Source organism: Pempheris klunzingeri, chromosome 7 (assembly GCF_042242105.1).
Source record: "Pempheris klunzingeri isolate RE-2024b chromosome 7, fPemKlu1.hap1, whole genome shotgun sequence".
In the NCBI taxonomy this organism is placed as follows: Eukaryota; Metazoa; Chordata; class Actinopteri; order Acropomatiformes; family Pempheridae; genus Pempheris; species Pempheris klunzingeri.
In genome coordinates, this window is record NC_092018.1 from 28324169 (window position 1) to 28343747 (window position 19579).

The window sequence follows — 19579 nt, forward strand, 5'->3', positions numbered from 1 at the left end:
TGTCCTCTCCTCTGATTGGTCGCCTTGACTGCCCCACAGTCCTCTCACTGCCGGTGCTCAGTGTTTGGAGCCCCAGCTTGAACTCGTCCTCGCTCCTCTCAGCAGGAGCGCAGTTAGAAGAACAAGAAGTACCACGTGCTTGTGTTTGGCTGCTGTGTAGAGGAGCACTGGACGTTTGAGGCGACGTTCATGGCGAAGAGACGAGCCGAGGACCCTCAGCAGCACGACTCCCCCTCCAAGAGATGCCACCGCTCACTGTGCAGTGTTGACATGCAGCTGGGCAGCGTGGCCCCCCCCGGGGGTGTGAGCCCGCCGTCCCTGCTGGCGCTGCTGGGCACCCGCTGCAGGAAGAGGCCGCGCTACTTCGAGGAGGCGGAGGAAGAAGAGGAGGAAGAGGGAGCTCTGCACCGCAAAGCCACGCACTGCGACACGAGGAAGCACGCAGCCATCGTGATGACCGTGCACACTTCTGGAAGTGTCCAGGAGCGTCGCAGCTCCAAGAAACGGCCGCGAGAGGACTGCGGGGGCTCAGAGACGGTTACTGCTAATGCTGATGACAAAGTAAGTTATTGATCAAGTGGCTGAGGGGCAGATTCAGAGGAAGTTAGCTGGTGTAATGGCAGTAGGTGTCCACTAGATGTCACTCTTTACCCAGAGCACTGTGTGCACCCACCTGTCAAAATCTCTCTGTGGGGGTGAAATATGGTCCTGATTTGGTCAACAGTGCCACTGTGGGTGGGTTTGGACATTCTTCTCAAGCTCAGTCCCTCTTGTCTTTCTCATCACTCTCAGGCTGGTGAAGACATCAACGCTGAAGACTGCACTTACAACTCCTTCCAGTACTGGAGGGTCCCCTTACCTGAACTGGACCTTTCGCTGCTAGAAGACGCCGGCGATCAGTCCCAAACACAAGTCAGGCCAAAAGTCAAAGGCTCCTCCTCTGATGCCATGGAAGCCTGAGGATCACGGCAGGCACAGCGGGTCAGATCTACTTTGTCTTGACATCAGCAGGCCAACGTGGTGACAGTGGGACGTTCTGCAGTAGATGGACACGTGTTGCAGACTGGCGGTAGCCCCTGTCAGAGTGATACAGGCTGCAGTGAGTGAACCTCCTGCTGGTGGAAGATCTCAGTGACTGAAGCAACAATAAGATCTGTGCTAGAACAGCACTGTTCTCACAGTGGGGGACTAAATCTGTGCTGAGGTGTTCAGTGAACCTCTCTAAAGGGTCTCAAACTGTACATAGTTTTGTAATGCAAGTTTTAAATACCCACATTGAAAACAGCTTTGTGTGAAAGCCTGGAGTACCTACTTTGAAACCTGGCATTTCATATTATAAACACTGTGTGATACCTGTCAGAGGTGTTGTTTGGTGTAACTCATCCCGTCGTTGTGATAGATTGTGTTACAGATCTGTGAAACCCTTCTTTTTTAATACTTCAAGGCTTTAGTCTAGGCTGTATCAGCACTTCTTCTTATAAGTTACTAATACACTTCATATCGTGGCTGATTGTCCCAGCCACAGAACTGTTCCTGTATCTAGAGTTATAATTAAAATGACTTTGTATTTGTCAGGTCAGATATTTAAAGGCGTCTTTGACTTGAATATATTCTGGTAACATGAAGCTACAGAAGTGAAATATGGTAGCAAGTGACACACACATGGCAGTATACACTAAGTATACGTTCAACAGAGCTGTAACCATGGTTACAGTGATGAACGTGGCACCATCCTGCAGTCCATGTGAGGGAGTATTAATTTACCAGCTTCCATCCTGCTAGAGCAACACTTGTTGTCTGTACACACCAATCAGGTGTGTGTGTGTGAGAGTGTGAGTGAGAGTGTGTGTGTGAGTGTGTGTGTGTGTGTGTGTGTATGTGTGTGTTTGTGAGTGCGTGTGAGTGTGCGTGAGTGCGTGCGTGCAAGTGCGTGAACGTGCGTGCGTGTGCGTGTGAGCGCGTGTGTAGGAGTGTGTGTGTGTGTGTGTGCTGACAACAAACCAAATAAAACGGATATCAGTGTCCATGGTGGTTCCTTCCTATCTAGGAGCCGAGGAGGTGAGGAGGTGAGGGGAGGGGGGGTCATGTCTCCTCAGGGCTCCTTGTGAAGGCTCCTTGTGAAGGCTCCTTGTGAAGGCTCCTTGTGCCCTTTGGACCCGCTGCTGATAAAAAGACCTCTCGGTTCTTGTCAGGACACAAAGTCACTCATGGTTTCACCAAAGACACGTCCGACCTAATGAGTTGCTGGTGTCTGAGCTCAGTGCACAGCCATGGTGAGTCCTGTGTGCTTTATATCTACTCTTCTTCTCTTCTTTTTAACGAGCTGTCGGTAGCTAACTAACATGTAAACCAGCTGAGTGATGCCGACTAACTAGACTAGTAAAACCACTCGAGCTGGCTTTATGTTTTAATGTCGTCTCCAGTAAAGACATTATATGAACAGTATAGTAACACTGTTTGTAATTCTATGGTATAAAAACGAGATGGTCCAGACTTTATGGTGACCTGAGCTTTAGCTGCGGAGGGAAGTAGTGACACCACACTGAAAAAGTAGTTCCCTCTAAAAGTCATTAAGTAAAAGTTTGTAAGTACAATCAGGAGAATGTACTTTATTATTACAAAGTAAAATCAATCAGTGCCTAAAAGTGTGTTTTTGCTGTCTTTAATGTCAAAGCAGGATTTCCCCCCCACTGTTGTAGGTTCTCACTTTGAAGCTCATTGTCTACAGAAACTAATAATCACTTCCATCGTGGGTTAATCTGCTGGTTATTTCCTCTGATAAATGCCTTCAGCTGCACAAAGCTTGTTTTGTCTGGTTAAAAGGAAAAGCTGGAAATCAATCATCAAGATATTTGCCAACTAATTCTCTTGTCAACCTACTAATCGATTCAGCCATACCTGCATTGTTAACTTGTTTAATTTACAACAAGAACACCATATTCATAAAGCTCTTTGTTTTGTGTATTCAAAGTGTCTCCTAACTAAAGATGTCAGTATGTAGCTGTCTGTATTTCCCTCTCAGATGCTGATGTGGAAAGTGGCACAAAAATGAAAAAACTCAAGCAAAGTACAAGTACCTCAAATTTGTACTGCAGTGCAGTCATTGAGTGAATGTACTTCCACCACTGTTAACTAACATTACTTAACTGCATGACAAAAATTATGTGAAGCTTATTGTTTGAGCACTCACTTTTTGCAGATTGCAATACATCTGCGTCACAGACTGTAGAGCAGAGGATCATTAAAGTAGTATTTGATTCATGTTTCTACAACGACCACTGCAGCATGTGGTTTATTGCCTGTAAAGAAATAGATGTATTTATTGCATAAACACTGTAAGCTACATCAGCAACACTTCACATCCCTGTTTAGTGTTTCCACAGTCTGAGCCGCACAGGGAGCGCACCAGCTCCCCGCCATGTGAACTGATCTCAGGAAGGGGATGTGTGTAAAGCTCTGCTCAGTAAGGCCATTGTTAAGTTTGTCTGGGAAACAGAACACAGGAGGAGGACAGACCTTGAAACACCCGCATGAAGCGTGGAGAAAACACTGCTGTGAAGTCGAATGAGAGGCTGACCGTTATATCTCGCATCCCGTCAGAGTTTTTAAGAGTACAGCTCAAGTTTCTATGATGGGGAGGGGCCTACAGTTAGTTGCCCGTGGGTCTGGCATGTAGGCTGCTGCCGGCACTGCAATGAGCTTTACTGAGAAGGTCACTGATTACACTTTTTTCTTCAGAAGTAGTTTGTTTTCTTGCTGGAGGATGAGTTTGACAACGCAGCTGAGAATGTAGAGCTTTAGCTACGCCAGGATCTGTGTGCTGTAAGTAAATATTTTCTTTTTTGATTCCAGTCACGAAAGTCCTGGATTGAGGAAACCCTCTTCAAGAGAGAATGCATGAAGTTCATCCCTTCCTCACGGGATCTTCACAGGTAACCTGGAATCGGATCTCATTGACGGGCCTCCAAAAAAATTGTAAAGTTTGTTTGATTCTCAAAAGAAATCCATGATGGTTTGTTCAGTCAGTGCATAATATAATATTAACAGCAGTGGTTGGAAACAGCATAGAGAGCAAAACTATTTGGCACTCAGCCCCTCCTTCCAGGAATAGAGACCATGCAGATTCTTTGATAATGTGTTATTTCCTGTTTTTTTACAGATGTTCTCCAGTATGTCAAGTATGCCAAAACTTGATCAGGTATAATTTATGAGTTTGTGTGTGTTTATGTGTGTCTTTACACCATCCTCAGACTCACTACATTCCCTTCCTCTGCCCCACCCCCTATTCCAATGAAATGCTTGTTTTATTCTGTGGAATTCTGTGTCACTATTTCCCACACTTCACTTGGATTTAATCATTTACCACTTTATCTCTCATTATGTTTCTCTCGTGTCTTGCTAGTTTTGAAACCGCTGCAAATGTAGAAATGAACTAATTGTTTAATGCGTCACAAGCTGTCTGAGAGTAATGATGCCTTTTATTTTGCTGATATCCTGTATAAAGTATATACCGTCAGTGGTATGGGCAGTGTAGTGGGTCTATTAATGAATGAGGGAGCTGTGTTTAACTTAGTGGGCTGTAAAATGATAAACACAGCTAAACAACATAGAGGCGTGGAGACAAGGACAAAGGGAGATGAAGAGGAAAGGGAGGGAGACAGGAAAGGAGGGGTGGGGTGGGGGGGGGGTAGCAGCCTGGCTTAAATAGGCAAGGTGGAGGCCTTTTATTATACCCAACAACCCTTCCTTGATTTTAGAACCAAAGACAGTAATCAAATGTAAGTGAATGATGTTTCTGGACACAAAAATCTGCACCTGCTGTGCTCAGTTACATAATCTTTCCTTTGGCCAGATGTTGTTGTGGCCGTCTGATGGGGGAGCACTCTTGGCAGGAGTCCCATCCCCCCATATCTCTCTATCCTGGTCCTGGACAGGACTCGGAGGAGGACTGGTCCACAGAGCTGCACACCAAAGCCAGTCCCACCAACGCTTATGGGACCGTAGACTTTCAGGACACTGCCACACGTGTCTGCAGGGCCAAGGTCTGTGAGTCCACTCTCCGTGCAGTAAATGTGCTTCTGGGCTAAAGAAAGAAAATGTTGCTATCTTAAATGTCACACCATTTGGTAACTCACTACCATTTTCTACAAGTGATTACTCCAAAAATCAAGGTAAATGTTTGGGAGTGAACGGCACAGAGGTTTGGCTTTTGATTGTTGTATAAACAAGCTTTGGTTTGGCTTTGACGTAAGATAGTATCACTGTTATCTGAGAGAAGAGCCATGTGTTCCCTGCTCAGTTTGTCCGTGTGGCGGTGGACTCAAAGCCTGAAGTGCTGCTCCAACTGATGCTGAGGGAGTGGCAGATGGAGAGGCCCAAGCTACTACTGACCGTCCAGGGGGGCTCAGAGAACTTCACCCTGCCCCCTAAAGTCAAGCAGGCCTTCAGCAAAGGGCTGATCACTGCCGCCCTCAGCACAGGGGCGTGGATCCTCACAGATGGCATCAATACAGGTAACACAGCAGTTTACCAGCACGATGAGACTCTTGTTGCTGTGGTGACTGTACCACCTGCTCATCTTCTTGGCTAGTGTGAACTCAAGTAGCTGCACTCATTTGTAAGGACTTCAGTTCATTCACTCTCAGGGTCCCCTACTCTGTGGGGTGTGCAGGCGTGCTGTGCCCATTTATTTGCAGTTGCACTAAGAGGGATTTGTTGTGCATTTTTGTGTGTTAAGTCAGCTGAATTCTTTATTTATACTGTGGATTTGCATATTTGCTGATCCATTCAGCTGCTCTTTATGTACTCTCTAGGTGTGTCTAAGTATGTGGGCGAGGCAGTGAAAATATTCGGGGGCCACGATCTGAGGAAGAGAAACACAGTCGGTATCACTCCATGGGGAGTCATTGACAACAACACGGACCTAATAGGCAGAGATGTGAGCACTGAAACCTTACAGAGATTACACCAGAGCGATGCTGAATAGGCGCAATTATTCTCTAACACATCCCAGTGAATTGTTTTGCTATGACTGACTCCGGCTTGGCTCTGGATGTGACTTTCACTCATCACGGCTCAGGTGTTCAGGCCCTACCAGCCGCTGGGGAACCCTTTGAGCAAGAGGTCCTGTCTTAATGGTTTCCACTCCCACTTTCTGCTGGCGGATGATGGAACGCTTGGAAAACATGGCTGCCAGCAAGGCCTCAGGAGGAGGCTGGAGAAACACATCCAACTGCAGAGGATACACCCTCGTGAGTCTGTGTGTGTGTTTGTCCAATACATACAGGAAGTGAGGCGTTTGATGTATGTATATATACATACACACTATATACTGCTATATATATACTGCTATATAACTCTTTCCTCTCTTCTTTGTAGGGCTGAACCAAGGCGTGCCTGTGGTGTGTGTTGTGGTGGAGGGTGGCCCTGCCATTGTGTCCACAGTGCTGGACTATGTTAGCAATGTGCCCCCCGTGCCTGTGTTTGTGTTCGAGGGATCGGGCAGGGCTGCTGACCTACTTGCGTTTTTACATAAGCAGACGTCTGTTGACAGGTTTTTATTCTAACCTCACTGGGTCTACCATCTAATGGATCTACCAAAATGAAACGAAAGGAAACCACATGTTTACTGCGATAGTGTCATTCCACCTCATGCAGCAGCTGTTTAATGAGCAGACACGTCACACATTTAACTCACATGTTCACTGGATTTTTGTAGGCAGCTGGATGCTGACATCCAAGAGGACTTCCTCGTCAGGATCGGACACGTGTTTGGAGTAGAGAGCGCTGAAGCCTCTCAGCTCTACGACCTCCTCCTGCGGTGTATGGATCACAGACAGTCTGTACGTAAAACACCATTTGGGAACGTGTGAGTTGTGATTCAACAATGAGTAGTTTGCTCATATGTCTTGAGAATCAGGTCCCGACATTGTGCTGATGATTGTCTGTGTCTTAATCTGACATGACACAGACTTTGTATTGGCGGAGTAAATTCTGTTTAGTGTCCCGTCCAACTTAATCGTACATTTATATTCTCACACGCAGCCTCTTTGAGTGATGTCTAGATGGTTTCAGGGTTGCATTATATGTGTGAAAGTGACTATGGATTACTCACAGTCTTTCCATGTTGTCTCTGAACAACAGATAACCATCTTTGACTCGGAGTCAGAGGACCAAATGACACCTGATGCAGCCATTTTGACAGCTACTCTCAAGGGTACTTATTTTTCTCTTCTTTGTTGTGACAGTACACATTTTTCACTGCAGACATGTTACAGCAGGAAAAACCACTGGTGTAATTGATAAATTCATGCAATTATAAGCCAAATTGTCAGCTGTGAGAAAGGTGTGTTATTGTCTGGGAGTGCAGAGATTTAAGTTCTGTTGCATGTTGTCCTAACAGGCACCAAGGCTAGTCCTGCAGAGCAGCTGAGTATGGCCCTAGTCTGGGACAGGGCTGACATTGCCCAGAAAGATGTCCTGGTGTACGGACAGCATTGGCAGGTGAGACTGACTCAACCAATCACTACTGCAAGCTGTGGTGGAATTATACGCTATTATTGCACACAAGGAATATTGTGCATTCGCCAAAGCTTCATAGGTGTTGTCTAATCAGAATAAGTGTGTGTGCTGTGTGTAGGTGGGTTCCTTGGAGCAGGCCATGCTGGATGCTCTGGTGATGGACCGGGTCAGTTTTGTCAAGCTGCTGATTGACCATGGCATGACCATGAACCACTTCCTGACTGTGGATCGTCTGGAGGAGCTCTATAACACGGTTATTATAATATATTTATGTGTCTAAGTATTTGTTTGTGACATTTCCCCTTTTTCACAATATCTTTATTTACTTTTGAATTGTAAATTGTATTATATTGAAATACAGCATTGAAAATATACAAATACATAAAAGATTTTTTTTATATAAAACACTCAAACCCCATAGTACTTTTGTTTGTCTTGCTGTACTACTTCCTCTTTTGTTTCCCCTTGGATCGCACTTTGCTACACAAACAGAAGAAATTCACTTCTTTTGTTTGTGACTCTTGAAGCGCAAATTCCAAAACTGTGGCTTTGATTGAAATCACAATAATGCACTGTAAGTGTTTTGCACCAATAATCTCTGCGTTTCCTGGTCAATTGCATTCAGGGTATTTTCCCAGTTGTTGTTTCAGGGTCCTTTTGATATCACAAGACTGTTTATCATCAGTGCGCTCACTCTTGGCTTTCTCCACACTGCCTTTATCTTTTGTGTATTAAAGCCTGTTTACTTATTCATAACTCTGGGATAATAAGTTCCCCTAAGAAACAAGCTAAGGATGCCAGAGCTGCTACTGTTTATGCAATATGCAACTGTGTTAAAAAGTAACCACCAGATTTTTTTTATTTTGCTCCGATTTGGTAGTTGTTGTTGTTGTTTTCTGTTTACTTGTCTGTTCTCTCTGAATAATAATCCAAAATTCTCTCCACAGCCACATGGGCAGACGGGCCGCTTCCTGCACCACCTTGTTGAAGATGTGAAGCAGGTGAGTAGTGAGGATGGGAAAGTCTATAGTCAAGTAAATATTACAATACTGTTTACTCCGACATTATTGGCTTTTACTCAGGTTATTGAGTTGAGTTGCATTTATGTACACTATGGCTACACCATAAATATAGTTGGGTTTTTTTTTACTGTAGCAGGTGCATTCACATCTATATATTAACATCTATGTGTTAAATGAAGATATATTTACTTTATCTTTGTGTGTGTGTGTGAGAGTAGACCTCTCTTCCCCTAGGTTACCGTCTGTCTCTCATTGACATGGGCCTGGTGATAGAGTACCTCATAGGAGGAGCGTACCGCAGCACCTACACACGCAAACACTTCAGAGCTGCCTACAGCCGCCTGCAGGACAAAGTGAGGATCAATAGTTTTATCATTTTTTTTGTCAGATGTCTTTTGATAAATGTCTCAAAAAATTGCTTTGGGTTATATTTATTTTTTGTTATTAGTTTCGACTATTCCTATCAATAAAGCACCCTTCTCATGGCTGTTTGGTGTGTATAGAAGAATCGACGGGGCAGTTCCATCTCCTTGTCTAAACCGAGACGGGGATTAATGCCAAACTCTAATGTGGGTGGGAGTCTCCAGGATCTGCATTTCTTTAGAACTGCTCAGCCCTACAAACCCAAGGTGGGTGGGGATTTTTTTCAGCATGAATTACATAGTGACAAACAAAGTCTTTCAAAACTATACCTCAAAAACCAATCACATTTATATTTTGTTTTTCTGAGATATTCTCTAGTTCTTTGTTGCTCCGCGATTGCAATTTATTTTGCCATCTGTTTTTTGCCCCTTTCTTTCTCCCCTGTCGGTCCTTTTTTTTTTCCACACCTCTGACTTCCATCTAGGACCAAGACGTGCCAGGCGGGAGCAGTCGAGAGACCACATCGAGCCCTGTCCTTGGTGAAGCTCCGCTGCTGGTCCCCTTCAACTTCAACGACCTGTTCGTGTGGGCCGTGCTTCAACAGCGTCAGCAGATGGCGCTGTTCTTGTGGCAGCACGGCGAGGAAGCGCTGGCACGTGCCACAGTGGCCTGTAAGCTTTACCGCTCCATGGCCCATGAAGCACGGCAGAGCAGTATGGACGACAACATTGCAGAACGATTCAAGACATTTTCACTGTGAGTGTGTATGTGTTACTGCATGTGTGTGTGTTAGGACTCAACATATAGGCACAATTGCAACCCAATAAAGGTTTGTTTTCTTTCATTATTTTGGGAGTAACGGCAGGTTTGTGTCTTGTGTTTTTGAATTTTTAGGTGGTACTGATGGGTTTTTGTTTTACATGTTTATATATATATCATTATTCTGGCCGTTAAGGCATTGCTTCCAACTAAAACCTGCATATGAATGCATCTCTCTCTCTCTCTCTCTCTCGTCTGTGTGCATCCTAGTGAGTTTGGTCAGCTGGCGGTGGATGTGTTAGACTGTGCATTTCGTCAGAATGAGCAGATGGCCATGAAGCTGTTGACTTCAGAGATGGAGGCATGGAGCCACTTCACCTGTCTGCAGATGGCTGTCTCCTCCTGTCATAGACCATTTGTCTCACACTCCTGCACTCAGACCCTCCTCACAGATCTCTGGACTGGTCCGCTCAACATGAGGAAAAACTCCTTCATGAAGGTTAACGTTGTAAACGCTGTGAGAGTCGTCAGAGCAGCCAGATAAAAGTCATATCATATTTAAAATACACCTGTAAAGTCTCTGATTATAAATGTCATAACAAGGATTGTATTTTCTTGCTGCTATGTGAAGACAGCACTCCTAGCATCCCTTTGACATCACAATGAGTCATTTGGTTCAGTGTTATTGAAAACCCTATGTTTGGTTAAGCTTATGCTTGAGGGTTTGGTTTGAATAGTTGTACAAGCTTATACGACACACTTGTTATCTCTTTCTTTCAGATAATTTTGAGCCTTCTTCTGCCCCCTGCCATCTTGCTGCTGGAGTTTAAAAGCAAAGCTGAGATGTGCCATGTACCGCAATCCCATGAGGCAATGCTGTTTGGACTAGAGTCTGTGAAGTCAGAGTCAGCCCACGAGGGAACGGATGGCATAGTAAAGTGCTAGTGGTGCCTTTATCCAGAACTGGCAGCCTAATAGCCTCAGTATCGTAGTACTTCTCTTATCTTGTCCCATCCTCGTCCCCTACTCTCCTCTCATAGGGCAGTCAGGACGCAGAGCAAGGTCTGTCTTTCCATCTTCTTGGTCCTGTGTCTGAAACTGTATCCTACATGGCCGTGCACTGTCTGTCCTGGATCACAAGACTCTACGAGTTCTATACAGCTCCTGTTGTCAAGTTCTGGTTTCATACAGTAGGTGGTGCATGTCCTTATGAAATTCATCATCACATTTCTCTCATCTCTCCGTGCCTCACTCTGAAGAATGTCCTGTCTGTGTTTCCACTCTAGATGTCCTACTTGGCCTTTCTGATGTTGTTCTCCTACGTCATCCTGGTGAAGATGGAGGATCGACCCAGTGTTCAGGAGTGGCTGGTCATAGCGTACATCTTGTCCACTGCAGTGGAGAAATCCAGAGAGGTGAGAGAGCCAGTAGAGAGACACGTTCTCCCTTTGTAATTACGCAACCATTTATGTGCGTGGGTATGTTTTCTACAGAAAGCATTACTCAAAACTATCAAATTGAAGATGCAATAAAATGATTAGTACATGATACACTACACAAAAATCTGTTTTGATAGATCAGTGCAGCTTAATGCGACACAAATATCCAAATGCATGCCTCTTAATTAGGTCCTAATGTCTGAGCCGAGGAAGCTGAGCCAGAAGCTGAAGATTTGGTTCTCAGAGTACTGGAACGTCACAGATTTCATCGCCATCCTCCTCTTCCTGGCTGGACTGACAATGCGTTGGCATGCTGATCCCTTCCGGGCGGCAGGACGCATCAGTTACTGTCTGGACATCATCTTCTGGTTCGTCAGGGTGATGGATCTGCTGGCTGTCAATCAGCACGCTGGCCCTTACCTCACCATGATCACTAAGATGGTGGGTAGAGACTTTACACGATATGGTGGCGAGGAAGAAAGTGGAGAAGTTTTGTTAAGTCACCTCTCTCTCCCTCCTCCCTCTGTGTCTGCACAGACCAGTAACATGTTCTTCATAGTGGTGATGATGGCGATAGTGCTGCTGAGCTTCGGGGTGTCCAGGAAGGCCATCCTGTCGCCAGATGAGGAGCCGTCCTGGAGCCTTGCTCGAGACGTAGTCTTCCAGCCCTACTGGATGATCTATGGAGAGGTCTACGCAACAGAGATAGATGGTTAGTGGTTCAGCAGGAAACACGAGGTGCTTCAGCAGTTAATGCTGCAATCATACAACATATACTAATGCCAAGGGACCGTAAAGCAAAAGTTTTGGTAAAAAAAGAACTAAACAAGTCAAAGTTAGTAGTAGTTTCCTGTTTCTGTCTTTGTGCCAAATCAAGACCAAAACTTAGAGTGATATATTAGGAGGAGAAATTCTATATGTAGGCATTTGTGACACTGGTAAATTAGTTCAATATTATGTGTTATGTATTTAGTCAGTATAGTCAGTTTAGACAGTGAAGATAGACAGGAGAGGTGTGTACAAGCAGCAAAGGGCACAGCTGTAAGGGTTTAGTATCAGCTACCAGGGTGCTCCACGTTTCATGTATTTATTTATTTAATTTGATCACTAACTCATGTTTTGTGTGTGTGTGTGTGTGTGTGTGTGTGTGTGTGTTTAACAGCATGTGACGACGGTGTTCCTTGTGCTCCCGCTTCCTTCCTTACTCCATTCCTCCAGGCTGTCTATATGTTCTTCCAGTATATCATCATGGTCAACATTCTCATTGCATTTTTTAAGTAAGCATGTTAATAAAAAAAAAAAAAAATCAAATTTTTACAATGGAAGTCGCCCAAGAAAGAACACTTTTGTTTTAAAATTAAATTAAATGAATCCTGTCAATAACAGCAACGTCTACTTTGACATGGCATCGACGTCCAATAAGCTGTGGAAGTACAACCGTTATCGCTACATAATGACCTATCAGGAGAGGCCGTGGCTTCCTCCGCCCCTCATCCTCCTCAGTCACATGACCCTCGGTTTGAGAGCCATCTACAGGAGATGCAGTGGAGACGCTGAGCGGGAGGAGAGAGGCTCTGGACTTAGTGAGTACTGCAGTGTGCATCTGTGTGGATGGAAAACTAATTCAGAAGTTTGTGTACACGCAGTCCAGTACGTCACTCCCTCTGCCTTGCCCGTCTTTACCAGAGCTCTTCCTGGGTCGTGAGGATTGTAAGAAGCTCCATGAGTTTGAGGAGAAATGCGTACTGGCCTACTTCCATGAGAGGAGCGAAGGTCTCCACGGCAGGCAGATTAACAGGATCAGAGCCACAGCTGAGAGGTTAGATTGGTATTCTAATTGATTTGTATAAACAGATGAGTGAAGGATGTGGAATTAATGGGACGCCACTCAATTTTCTTTTTCAGAGAGGATGACCCTCCAGCTCTTGTGTGTTCCCACTGCAGCAGGGCCTTTTAGACTCATTTCACTTGGGTCCTTGCACCCAGGATGATATCAGTGCTGTAGATAGAGTTAATGCTTACATAAGCTATGAGCTTGGTCAGAAGAAGTACTGTACAAGTTGATCTTGGGGAAGTGTAGTAAAGTTGTTACAGTTTCTGTAGTGAGAATATGTGAGACTAATGCCAAAACAAAACAAAACACTCTTCCTTCTATGGTACCCACAATGGCTTCTTCTGTCATCATAGTTTCCCTTCATTATCATTCTATTTTGATAAGTAGAGTAATAGATGATGTGTAAGTCCTGAGCTCCTAAAAACGTCCCTTTTTCTTTTCTGACTCAGATAAATCATGTATAAATAAGTTGAGTGTGAATAGTAATATTTAAATGCACGCATGCAGATTTTAAAGAAAAATGAACTTACTTTATCTTATTTCAGATTGTTTGGTAATTTGATATCAATTTGACTGACTCTGTTCCGCATGTATTCCTTCCTTTATATGGTGACATTGGTATGAGTTTATAGTTATATGGTAAAAACAGCAATTATCTAAATCTGAAAAAAACATGTTTGAGAAATGTTTTTTTTAAATGTTGTCCCACTAGGACGGATGAGATGTCCATGATGGTGGGGGAGGTCTCAGAGAAGGTTAACTTCATTCAGGACAGCCTGTCGGAGCTGGACTGTCAGCTGGGTCGGCTCCAGGACCTTTCGGCGCTCGGCGTGGACACCTTGACTCTGCTCTCTGCCTCTGACAGCCTGCACCAGGAGGAGACACGCCTGGCTCAGTGTCGAATCATCGCGGCGTCCCGGCACGTCCTCCCTCACAGCTGGACCCTCCCGCAGAGAAGTGGAGGAGACTGTGATGTACTTAGTATGCAACGAGTGATGGCCAAGTCGTGTAAAAGTACCCCGTCTTCTTTGCTGAAGGGCTATAGTCTGGTGGCAAGTAGACGGGCATCGCAGGAGTGCAATGTCGGAGCCAGGAGGAGCAGGGGAGGAAGACCAGGACACCCTGAGGAGGGAGAGGACGTTGAGAAGGAGGTACTGTTTTGTTTTAATGCTGTGATTTCAGAAGAATAGCTTCTGTAAGAAGTGAAAGAAAAAGAGAAATGATGGATAAAGAAAATGTCCTCACAGGGATTCATAAAGTAAAACTACTACATTAAGAACAAGTTACTTCTGCAGCTTAAAATATTTTGTTTTAACACACATTGTCCCCTAGGATTCACAGGCTGCTGCTGCTGCTGACCATCCTAATGACAATTCTCTGGGAGTTTCTCGACCTGCGTCTCATGCTTCCTCCTCTCACTTCTACGGAGCCGGAGTTCATCTTGGTGGTTTCAGGGATCAGACTCCCTGTGAGTCTTGTGGACCATCCCGCTCTGGTTCTCCTCCGGCTCTCAGAGGCTTGGAGTCACCACATCATAAAATCTGGACATGTGACCCATACCTGCATCCCAGTCAGGAGGAAACCTCCATGGAAGAGGAGGAAGAGGAAGATGAGGAAGCAGAAGATGGAGAAAAGGAAGAGCAAGAGGAGGAAAGGCCGGAGGAACAGCTGTCTAATATAGAAGTATCCAGAGTGTCTAGCACTGCTCTCCTTCTGTCTGACCCTGGAGACATCTCTGAGGGTTTGGTAAATCCTGCCTTTTCTCAGGATGAGAGCCAACCGAGTTCTTTTTCCAGACCTTCCAGCCAATGGGGAAGGCCTGTGAAGTCCGCCAGGTGGGCGTGTCTGTCCAGAGACCGTCCCTACGGCTACTGCAGGTCACTGTCATCCAGCGTGGAGAACATGACTTTCTCTGGGGCACCCCACAGTCAAATTAGGGGGTCATTTCCGTCTCTTAATGAACCAATGAGCAAAGAGAGTTGTTCTGGTGGGAGGAGCTTTAGGGACGACATATCGCTACAGTGCAGCAAGAGCAGAGGTATGGTTGTAATGCACAAAAGAATATGCAGTAGCTTATGAAATGTCATGATAAGCATACAGTATATCTTTGTCATTTTTGTTCTGAAGTATTAGAACGCACCCTTTCTTAAAGGGAAAGGATTATTCTCTCTGTTTGTTTCTAAATATTACAGAAAAAGAAGCTAAATATTGATTTAAAAAAATCTGTGTGTACTTAATGTCTGCGTTTGTGTCCTGAATTTACTTTTGTTTTATCGTGCTGCCATGATTTCTAACAGATCACGTGTGTTTTTGTTTCTACAGAGTGGTCCAAATCCTCTGACTTCTCTCAGGTCCACAGCAGAGGGAAAAGCCAGAACAAGAAGACAGTGAAGATACAAGAGAGTAGTCGAGATACGGTAATGTGGCATAAGTTCTTCACAGCGCACTGTTGACATTTACTTAATTCATGACAACTGAACGTTCCCCATGATTATTCAGTAATGAATTTGAATATTGCATGGATCATAAAGCTGAAACCCTGCTAATTGTTTTGTTGTTTGTTGTGACTCTTTTTCTGAACTTCCTCCATCTTCTTCTGTGTTGTGGAAACCAGGTGACCATGCAGTCCCACTTGTCTGATGCCTGCTGGAGAAGGTGCCGGACATTGAGGGGGGAACCTACATGTTGGTCGGCTTCAGCCAGCCTCAGTCAGCTCAGTAAGGAGCTGTTTGAAAATAAGAAAATATTAGCTAATAGTAATACTGAACGTGTATGTCATCCCATTGAATATGATTTCACAAAAAGGAGAATGACAAGGTGGAGACTGAGAGGATGATAAAAATCCAATATCAATATCGTTTCAGATTTTGAACCAATGGATTTGTTGCAGAAGCAAGTGTTTTCCCATCAGGTAAAGCTGTGACAAATCCTGCCAATATACTGCAGTAATTGCAGAAATATTGAGGAAATTATGGTCTGATTGTCTTTGCATTGGCCTTCAGGATCTGTGGAGCAGCTGGGCCAGATCGATGAGCCGCAGGTCTTCGTGAGTCTGCCTTTCCTTTGGCAGCCATACTTTCTGTGAATAGTATACTTTTAGATTGTAATAATCTTTTCTTCCTTTCTTCCTGTCTCTGTTGCAGGGTACAGAGTGGGATTGCCCCTGAAGGTATTTTAGAACATACAGCTTAGATCCATTTTCTATAAGATATATTTATATAGTTAATTTACTCGTTATGTGAGATTAATAGTCTTTCTGTCCTTTTGTTTTGCTTGCTGCAGTGAAAAGCTCCTCATTCCCATCCACTGACAATTTGTATCCACACTACTCAGGTATTAAGATCTGCAGACAATTAATTGATTGTGGTTATCAACATTTTTGGTGCACTAGATCCCAAAAGCCTTTTCTGCTAACAATCATCTATTGTTCATCTGTTTTCTTGGGAATCCACAACTTAGTATTCTCATATGGTGTTTTAGTTCCTGTGTTGTTTACTGTGTTGTGCTTGTGTGTTAACAGCTATGGAGAGAAACAATCTGATGAGACTGGCTCACACCATTCCCTTCACTCCTATTTCCCTGCTTGGTAACTTGTTTTGTTCATTATCATTGTTTTACTTTGCAAAATGTGGCTCTTGAATTTCTTGCCATGCACCTGATTACTCACTCCCTGCAGGAGGTGAAGAGGTGAGCATCTACTCTCTGGAGGAAGTACCCTCTGATGCTGAGTCTGAACCCAGCACAGCCTCTTCCTGGTCGTCACGAGGCCTCTCTGCCATGTTGCAGCTCCTCTCCAGTGAAGAGGGCTCTCTGGATGGGGGTCTCCGGCAGGGCTGCAGGGTGCTGTGTACCTGGGCAGAGCGGGATGTGCTCAGACCTGGTCTGGTATACGTGGTCAAAGCCTTCAGGCCGGAGGTGGTTCGTACCTGGCAGAGGTATTTCCATGGCAGCACGGCACTGCAGCTTTGTTTAAGGGTAGGTGTATGTAGGCAGGGAAGCACGGAATAGTTGGAGACATTTCTTGGAGCTGACGGCATGGTGTTAGCAAAACTGCACCTATTTGGTCACATATTCACATTTCTAAATTTCCTATAGTTTTAACTTCCTTGGTATCTCTGAAGGAGATCCAGCAGCAGAGGGCAGCCCAGAAGATGATGCAAGTGTTCAACCAGGTCAAACCTGATGATATGCACCACTCACCAAGGTGTGTGTGTGTGTGTGTGTGTGTGTGTTTTCTCTTGTATATGCATCTATGTATGTCTGTGTGTGCACTAACACTCTTCTCTCTCTATCAGGTTTCTGGATGTATCGCTGGTTCTCTGGCATTCGAATGGCCAGTGGCTGACTATCGAGCGGAACATGACCGGTGACTTCAGGAAGTACAACAACAACACGGGAGAAGAGATCACCCCCTGCTGTTCACTGGAAGAAATGCTGCTGGCGTTCTCCCACTGGACGTACGAGTACTCATGCAGGGAGCTTCTGGTGCTCGATATACAAGGTAGATTCCTTTACTGTTTGTGTGTGTGTGTGTGTGTGTGTTTGTGGCATGCCTGTGCACGTGAGTTGCTGAGTTTGTATCTATCTGTCTTTCTTTATTTATTTATGTGTTCATTTCTTGACAGGGGTAGGAGAGATGCTGACCGATCCAACAGTCATCATGGCAGACGATCAAAGGTAGAGTAACCAGCGACATATTAAGGTTTCAGGAATCTTTCCCTTCTGATTTCTGAACTTCTGAACTTTAAATAATCTCAAATAAATATTGGCAAAACAGACAAAGCGTGTTTCTGACCCCGTTGCAGTGGTGGCAGAGGTGAGATGCTTTTTGGCCCAGATAACCTTGGAGTTGCTGCCATCAACGGTTTCCTGCAGAAACACTCTTGCGGCGCCTGCTGCCGCAGACTGGGCTTAGCAGGTCAGACATGTACATTATTGCTGTATGTGTGTGTGTGTGTGTGAGAGAGAAAGAGGGATGTGTGCTTGTTAACATTGTTAAAATACTTGGAGATTACAGTTTTTTTTGTCCAAACCAATATGTGATTTGCATTCCTCAGCGTATACAGAGGATTTGTTTTTTGTCATTACTGTGTTTTTTTTCCTGAGCACGTGTGTATATGCATGTATTTGTATGTCACCTCTGTGTCATCACTCAGGAGGCCATCGTTGGCTCTGAGATAAATCCCCGACAACTTCAAATGAAGACAACACACACCAACAGCCAGCTAATTAAGCCGCGAGTGTTCGTTTATTTCTATAACAACAGTAGTGTTTGAGGCATGGGGGTGGGCCCTGCTTTGTGCGTTGTGCTCCACGGCCTTTGATTACGTATTAATCATGTCTTTGTGCTGGCGATGTGCTGCTGAGACATTAGCTTTGATTAGCTATTAATTAACGTCTCTGGGTAGGCACGATACCGGCATCTAGAGGATAACTGCTCGGAAAGAAACTGTGCTCAATAACAAACAAGCCCGGCAAACAAACACAAACATTCAGACACAGTTGTTTTGATATTTCAAAGGTGCATTGTGTTTCCTCTTCCTCTTCTTGTGTCCTCTCCAAGATTTCTCCAACAAATCAAACCAAATTATTCATGCCGGATGCGTGGACTTCCTCCCAGGCCTGTCAGTATTCTCTTTCTTGTGATAATGACTGTGTTATTGGAGCGACATGTCGCTAACTGATGTTTCTGTTGTTCAGATTTAAGGAAGTGTCCGGACAGCTGCGAGAACAGCAGTGAGGGAAAGCCGACGTCTGGGAAAGGAAAACAAGAGGCTGATGAGACCGGGAAATAACCTTTGACCCAGGAAGTAGGAAATAAAAGAAACATGCACTCTTACTAACACATGTTCAGAGACACGTCTGCCTTAACACGCACACTCGCACATATGTCCTCACAAAATAGTGTGTTGGTGTTAGCCCTGATTCTTTTGCAGTTGAAACAGGGAGATGGTGATATGTTACCATGAGCAGTCTGCTGGACTGGACCCCAGAGATGTCATTACTACTATAATAATCTAATATATTCTTTCTTATATTAAGTCAATATTGTCAGGGAAGTGTTGCAGATGATTATTCTTTTAAAAAAGGTTTATATACTTAAACTGTGGCTCATCAGTACTACAGTAATTACATGCTGCTCTCTCAAGACTTCATAAGTCTGAAATAATAATTTTTTTGTACTTTTTTATGTTAAGGCAGTGACAATTACTACCATACCCATATATATCAAGTATTAATGTAAGGAAAAAATTGTTCCAGGTTTGGCTGAAATAAAAAATGTCAAAATCTAACAGTGTGTCTATGTGAGGCAGAAAAACGAGGCAGAAATGCACCCATAAAATTTCTTTTATTTTTTTTTTCTTCCCACAACAAAATGTCTACAAAAGCGATAAAATATAGAATTTAACAAAAATCACTTCAGACCTTCACATTGTATATACATCTCAAAGGAGGACTCAGTAAGGGCCCTGCATAGCTCTGAACTTCAACCCATTCTGATCCATCAAATGTGGGTGTTTGTGGCTCTCTTTAATGCAAATGAATGCATGCATAGGCACGCACACACACACACACACGCAAACACACACTCAGGCACACACACACACACACACACTTTCATTTTCATGTGAAAATAAAAA

The 19579-nt window shown here is 44.4% G+C and overlaps 2 protein-coding genes across 2 annotated transcripts; both read left to right on the forward strand.

Annotated features, from left to right (window-relative positions):
- Positions 1 to 112: 112 nt before the first annotated feature.
- On the forward strand, positions 113 to 1484 carry LOC139204388 (uncharacterized protein C9orf40 homolog). The gene is made up of 2 exons (XM_070834410.1): positions 113 to 561; positions 793 to 1484. The coding sequence occupies exons 1-2, from the start codon at positions 190 to 192 to the stop codon at positions 958 to 960; spliced, it is 540 nt and encodes a 179-aa protein (XP_070690511.1). The 5' UTR covers positions 113 to 189; the 3' UTR covers positions 961 to 1484.
- A 2046-nt stretch (positions 1485 to 3530) lies between these two features.
- Positions 3531 to 19066, forward strand: trpm6 (transient receptor potential cation channel, subfamily M, member 6). The gene is given in 40 exon segments (XM_070834301.1): positions 3531 to 3595; positions 3828 to 3932; positions 4160 to 4198; positions 4853 to 5042; positions 5300 to 5513; positions 5814 to 5938; positions 6080 to 6251; positions 6379 to 6553; positions 6719 to 6842; positions 7144 to 7216; positions 7403 to 7503; positions 7640 to 7774; positions 8469 to 8522; positions 8762 to 8896; positions 9047 to 9172; positions 9391 to 9662; positions 9936 to 10164; positions 10446 to 10598; positions 10706 to 10855; positions 10952 to 11080; positions 11294 to 11545; positions 11642 to 11816; positions 12267 to 12381; positions 12491 to 12687; positions 12791 to 12923; positions 13651 to 14089; positions 14271 to 14976; positions 15261 to 15355; positions 15553 to 15655; positions 15803 to 15849; positions 15941 to 15984; positions 16082 to 16107; positions 16221 to 16271; positions 16459 to 16524; positions 16615 to 16913; positions 17060 to 17142; positions 17234 to 17439; positions 17564 to 17615; positions 17744 to 17856; positions 18639 to 19066. Coding segments are annotated over 40 exon segments (6063 nt in total). The 3' UTR covers positions 18734 to 19066.
- The last annotated feature ends 513 nt before the right edge of the window (positions 19067 to 19579 follow it).